This window comes from Anopheles gambiae, chromosome 2, assembly GCF_943734735.2.
Source record: "Anopheles gambiae chromosome 2, idAnoGambNW_F1_1, whole genome shotgun sequence".
NCBI classification, from domain to species: Eukaryota; Metazoa; Arthropoda; class Insecta; order Diptera; family Culicidae; genus Anopheles; species Anopheles gambiae.
In genome coordinates, this window is record NC_064601.1 from 83,387,374 (window position 1) to 83,394,228 (window position 6,855).

At 50.4% G+C, this 6,855-nt stretch overlaps 1 protein-coding gene across 1 annotated transcript; it reads right to left on the reverse strand.

The window, feature by feature from the left end:
• Positions 1 to 672: 672 nt before the first annotated feature.
• Positions 673 to 6,734, reverse strand: LOC1276058 (uncharacterized). Its single transcript, XM_061641545.1, has 5 exons — positions 6,467 to 6,734; positions 5,097 to 6,208; positions 4,964 to 5,023; positions 2,528 to 2,758; positions 673 to 2,454 (listed from the first exon to the last, which is right to left on the reverse strand). Exons 1-5 carry the CDS (start codon positions 6,481 to 6,483, stop codon positions 1,892 to 1,894), a joined length of 1,983 nt encoding a protein of 660 aa, XP_061497529.1. The 5' UTR covers positions 6,484 to 6,734; the 3' UTR covers positions 673 to 1,891.
• Positions 6,735 to 6,855: the final 121 nt, after the last annotated feature.

Here is a 6,855-nt window from a genome sequence, read left to right on the forward strand (position 1 = left end):
CTGCCTGTACCCACTGCTGGTGAAGTGAGTTTGACTGGCTTTCTTTGACTTATTGTTACCATAGCAGGATAGTCAGTCCTACGTATGGGGACACGGGCTATTCGGGGCTTGAAACCATCACGGGCATGTTGTTAAGTCGTACGAGTTGACAACTGTACCACCAGACCGGCCCAAGCTATAGAGGATACAGGAAGAAAAACTTTAACGTCATCCGCATACAGCAGGAAGTCGTTAACAGTGAGGATAGAAGTACAGTCATTGAGGAAGATAATGAACAGTAACGGATTAAGGAAACTGTCTTGTGGGACACCCTACGGACTAAGACAACATTCAGAGAAAGAATCACAAACTTTAACTGCATAGAAACGATGCTCAAGATAAGAGTTGAACCACGACAATAATGTACCACCGAAGCCTAGTGTTTGCAGCTTAGCAACTAGGAGAGATAAAAATATACTGTCAAATGCCGCTTTGAAATCTGTACAGACAGTATCCACTTGTTTTCCACGAGGTTATGATACAAAAAAGACAAAAAGCATATGATAACGGAAGACGTTAAGCGATGGGGCCTCAAGCCATGTTACATGACAAAACATTAAAAGAAGTGTAGGACAGGCCTACATCCAAAGGGACATTAAAAGAACTGGGATCAACAATCATCGAAAGTATAAATACTTTTACAAACGAAACCATTTGCATATGCGTACATTTATTCATATCGAAAATTTTGTTAGACAAATTCGAACACACACCACATTAGTTGAAAATGCATTCTCTTTTTGCTTTTCCTCTCTTTCTCTTTCGCTGGGTTCAGTGCACGACTATCTTTCTCTTTCGTTAGATTAAGATCTAAACCAAAACTAAAAGCAAAACTCCCTTTTACATTAAGCTTTTAAAACGAGTACAAGATTTAAACTCTGCTCGTACGTAACTAATAATCCAGATCAACTTCACTGCAACACTGTGCCCTAAATAACGGTTTCGAGTAACGAAGAATTTCAAACAAACTGCAGAAATGAGAGAAAAATGCAGAGCCTATGAATGCAAGTATGTAGGTAATTCCTTTTCATATATATTTATGATACATAAACGGGGCTAGGAATGGAGGAGAATCCTTTTACGGCTAAATGAAACCAACACGTGCACTTCAATATGGCTCTCAAATACGAAAGCTCCTAAGCTTTGCTTTGTTCGCCCTGGGCGGCTCCTTACGCTCAGTTGCAGCTCTCCAACGTGCAAGTGCATTTCAGATACCTTCATATACGGTGCTGTCTCGCAGACATGTTCGCCTGCAATCGGTGCACACTCGGCTGTCTAACCACACAGCTTACAATTAAATAGTGTGTGGTGATAAAAACAAAACCATAAAATGCATTCACTCTACTTGTTTTGCGCTCCTCGGAGATGTATGTTCCGGAATTGCAACGCGGCTCATCGCTTCTGCCTTTCTAACTTCTTCTTCATCATCGATACTTCTCTTTCACCTACCTTTAATCTATCTGTTTCTTTTTTTATTATTATTTCTAAAGGCGAGGATTGTGTGTTTGACAAGTAAATCCTCGTGCTGGGAAAATGTATCACCTCTCCCTACGCTTCTTCTCCTTCACAATAGGAATTGTTTCGATTGTTCAAAGTTGTTTGCGTAATACTTTTGCTCACTAAATGATGATTGATTACTGAGTCCGACGATTGTCTGCCGGTTAAAAAAAACGAAGAAATTTCTGTATACAATGCTCCTCAGAGGAAGGTTACGGTAGTTACAGTAGTTCGAAAACTTCATTGTCCTATCTTTGCGCAATAACTCCACACTGAATTACACCGAATGGCAATTGCAATGCCATTTATAGTTTGACGCGTTGTTCTTCTACGCGTCGGCACTCATTCCGCTCAGCTAGTATCGATCGTACGACGACGCTCTGCCGTTGCCATTGCGGCTACGACTGCGGCTAAGGCTACGACTTCGACTGCGCCGGCGACGATCTCGATCTCGGTTGCTCTCCCGCCCACGATCCCGATCACGGTCTCCCCGGTCTCGATCCCGTTCGCGCTCACGATCGCGATCACGCTCGCGCTCGCGGCTCAGCGAACGGCCATTCTTCTGCTCGCGCCCATTCACCCGTCGGCTAGAGGCGACCGGGCTGCGGCTGGGCGGCGGCGAACGAGAAGCTTTACGCGCTGCCGGAGGAAGCAAGCGACGCCGGCTACCGCTTCCGCTGCGTCGCGGACTGCGCGAAATGCTGCGCCGGCCGGGCGACGACCCTCTGGTGCGAACGTCCCGCCGGCCACCCACAGGCGAGCGGCGTACCGGAGACCGCGAACGGGATCGGGACCGGCTGTGAGATCGGCGCCGGTCTGACAGGCCCGCCGGCCGCCTGCTTCGTACCGGTGAGCGAGATTTCGATCTGGAGCGCGATCGGCGCTCGCGCGGATAGCGCGTTGTCATGTGTCGATTGCCTAAACGGGTGGGACGAACGGGAAAGCCGTTAGCGTGTGTTGGTTCGACTGCGCGACTGAGTAGCTTACGTACCTTTGCCCTTGACCTTCATGCTTGCCAACTCGACCAGCTTTGGATTGATCACCTGCTTTGCCTCCTTCAGTACATCGACCAGATCGCGCGCTTTCGAGGCATTGTTCGGGGTGAAGAACGTGTAGGCTGTGCCAGTGTTATTGCACCGTCCCGTGCGCCCAATGCGATGAATGTAGTCCTCCGAGGTGGTCGGGAAGTCAAAGTTGATTACAAACTTTACGTCGTCCACGTCTGCACAGCATAAAACCGGCGGAAAGGGTGTATCGGTTAAATAGAAAGGACGAATAAAAAGGCTCATTAGTTGGACTGAGTAACACACATCAAACAAAGCACAAAACAGCAAACAGCCAAACACGCAGTTAAACCCTATCGTTTTCATAAACACAAAAAAAAAACAATGAAAGGGAAGGGGCTTTACGTTTCGCCGGTTTTTTTGCGTTGCGTAAGGAAGGACTGTACTGCCGCGTCGATGAAGGAGTGTAGTTTAGGATTGTCGACGCGTGGAAAAAGTGTAGATGTATGAGCAGAGACGAGATACTAACAAAAGAGAAACAAATACGTTCCTTTCGGGCTGCATTCCACCCGGCAAGGCAAACATAAACAAGGCTAACAGAAAATAATGAAAGAGTTGTAATCTTCTTTTTTTTGCTTTTTGTTTTGTGGGACTCTTCTGAAGTGGTTTGAGGGATTTTGGGGAAAGACAAACCCCGGTCTGCTTGTTTTGTTTGCTAATGAACTTAACGGATCAACCTGGATCAATTGGACCACGCTCCGGCGGTTGCATCTAACATTCTCTCAAGCAATTTTCTCACTCGACTTTGTGTGCTGGTGGGCTGGATGCATCGCACACAGCGATGTGCCGGGCGAGGCAGAGCGGAGTAGCCAGCGAGCTCGCGTGCTGCTGTTGCCGGTTACTGCTCCACCAACGCAGACGCCGCCTGCCACCGTCGCTGCATTTGTGTCGCCGTGCTCGTCCGTCGGTGCCGTCGCCGCCGCAGCGACCTGCGAACGCCAACGCTCACCCGTTTCGATCGATTCACCGAATGGTACGTGGTGACCGAAAAGGTGATTCCAACGACGGAAAAGACCTGAAGAAGTCTGCCTGGTTGGAGCGGGATCCCTGGCGTGGAGAACTGCCGCACCATTGGCCGAACTGTCGCCGCTACTACTCGCTGCTTGCGTGCGCCGCTCCTCACATTCCATTCCTGGACGTTCCGCAAGTTTCCCACGGTGTACATGTGCTCATCCTTCGACGATTGATGCAGCTCGGAAGCGGAACAGCGGCAGAAGAGACAGCCCTGGCAGCAGAACGCAAGTCGTAGTGACTGAAGTCGGACCTTTGGCAGCTGTAGCAGTAGTAGCAGTAGCAGCAGCAGCGACAGTGCCAACAGCGACAGCGATTCAAGCCCGGAAAGACCGACCGAGCTCACCGACGACATCGACCAGCATAGACGCCAACGCAACTTGTTTGCCAAGCCGCCAGTCACAGCGCCCGCCGAGCATCGATTTGCTGTTGCCGGCCGGTCGGTCGATCGGTCAGTCAGGTCTCTCCTGGCTGGGGCTTCATCGCCGATTCATTGCACTCCGCTAGCACGTCACGCCGACGGGCCCACCACATCCCATGGGTCGCGGTTACACAATCCGGGCCACACACACACACACGCATGGGAGGACGAGATGGGACGGGTGATGCGCGTACACGGATGCGTGTTCTCTGAATCCTTCCCTCCCAATGAGCCGGAAGTAGCGAGAGACGACACGATTCGGCACGATCGCATCAACAAACGCACCGGCCATGGGCGCAGGATGACCGATGACCGTCACCACACACCTGGCTAACCACCTTTGGCTTTGGTTGGCTATCCTTCTTCCCCTACCAAAAACCGCCAGCCTGTTCAGTGCTCCCGGGCGCTACGGCCGGGTACGGAACGGCCGAACGCTTCTCTTCAAGGCAGACGTGAGTGTGTGCCTCTGGAAGGATAGAAGGGGAGGCCGGGTTTTACTTGTTAGCTTTCGTTTTTTTTTTTTTTTGTTATGCTTTCAGTACTCGGGAAGAGAAAAGAAGGGAGCAAATAAGTTGCACGAGATTTAAATAAACACCATTAAATTCATGATTTGGTTGGCAGAATATGTCAGTTTCTGGATTGATATCACTCTTCACTATTTTAACACGTCTGGTAATTTACATAAAGAAATTGCATTTTCCGATAGCAAAATTGCAACCTAGCATCTGTTATCCCTGGCATTTGACTTACACTTTTTGATTGCACCTTACAGATAATTTTCCAAGATCATGCAATTAAATTTGAGTTATCTTCACGTGATTGAACGACCTCACTTAACTTGGTTTTAACCCTTAACATTACCTAATAACAACCTTTTTGCCACACGAATTCGCAATCACTGTATCAAAAGGGTTAAAAGGAAACTACTCACCTAGACCACGTGCTGCCACATCGGTGGCAATCAAAATCGGCGTCCTTCCCGAACGGAATGCTGTAAAACAAATTCCACAAAATGAAATATTAAATTTTGTTCCTTTCATTACACTTTTCATACGCCACCGTACAGTTTAATGTAGCATCACGCTCGTTCTGCGATTTGTCGCCATGGATACAGCGGGCTGGCCAACCGTCCCGCTTCACCTTGCGCGTGATATCATCGACGCGCTTCTTCGTCTCGATGAAGATGATCGTTTTGCACTCCTTCTCGGCCATTATCTCGCGCAGCAGTATGCTCAGCTTCGACTCCTTCTCGTACTCCTGGCAAACGTCGATTATCTGCAGGATGTTGTGGTTCGCCGCCAGCTTCAGCGATCCCACATTGATCTGCGCGTAGTCCTTCAGATAGTCCTTCACGAGGCGGGCCACGATGTCGGGCCACGTGGCCGACCACATCAGCGTCTGCCGGTCGGGACGGATCTGCTCAATGATGGTGCGTATCTGCGGCTCGAACCCCATGTCCAGCATACGATCCGCCTCGTCCAGCACCAGGTACGAGCAGCGGCGCAGGTTCGTCTGGTTGCTAGACAGAAAGTCAATCAGCCGGCCGGGCGTGGCGATCACGATTTCCACCCCGTACTCCAGATCGTCCTGCTGCTTGCGCTTTTTCCCACCGCCAAACAGGCAGGTGTTTTTGTACTTCAGCGCCCGCCCAAAGTCGTCCGCCACCTGTTTGATTTGCTGCGCTAGCTCGCGCGTTGGCGCTAGTATCAGCGCGATCGGCCCGTCGCCACGGCGAAGCCGCGGCTGCTGATCGATGTGTATCAGGGCGGGGATCAGGTAGGACAGTGTTTTCCCCGAGCCTGTTTTCGCGATGCCGACCATATCCCGGCCGGACAGTGCAATCGGCCAGCCCTGGGCCTGGATCGGCGTGGGCGTGGTAAAGCCGGCGTACCGCAGCTCGTCAATGATTTCCGCCGGGAAGCCGGACTCTTCGAAGGTAAAGATCGGGTCCGGGATGTCGTGGCCCTTGGTGGTGATTTCCTTCGATCGGCGCCATTCGGAGATCTCGCGCTCGGACCGCCGGTACGTTGCCTTGGAACGGTACGGTTCGCGCACGATCGGGTCCAGCTTCACCTGGGACCACTGGACGGGTCGGAGCGTTTGCAGTTTGCCGATTTCGTACCGGCTACCCGGCAGTCCACCCCGGCCCCGGGGACTTCTACTTCGACTGCGACGCCTGTCGGGGAAGGGAGGGGTGAGGAGGGAAAAAACGGGAAAGAATGAAACAGTGAATGCAATGGTTCATACCACCGACGTTGATGATGACCTTGTGGCATCGATGGTTCAAGGTGGGTAGGGTCGGGGATTTTGCAAAATCTTGCACCCCCAGCAGAAGCAGCTTTACAAAAATGCAACACACGCACACACATACGCGTGCATCCCGGATGCGGGGTCACAAGATGGCAAAGCAAAAGGTTACAACAATCTACCGTACCTTCCATTGCGGCTCATCCTTTCACGCTGCAAATGCTGCTGGGTTCCGCGTTCCGTTGCTGGTATGGCGATGAAAGGAACCGAGGCACACACACCCCTTTCGTACGCTGTAGGAACAAGTTTTACCGATGAAAAATCCCACAAAATTCCGAGACCGAAATTGTTGGCTTGATTTGCTTGTCTTCTTTTTTCTGCTTTCCTTTTCACTTGACGTTTCAGCACAAATCTTGCACGAAATGTTGTGTGCTGCAGCAGCGCGCGTTTATACCACGGTGGCTGTTTCTTTCGAGTTTGAGAACGATTTTAGCGAAGTCATTTTTTAGAAATTATATTTGTTTCCTGTTGAAGGCTGCAGCATTGTAGAAAAAACTCTTAAAATTTCCCGGTCAT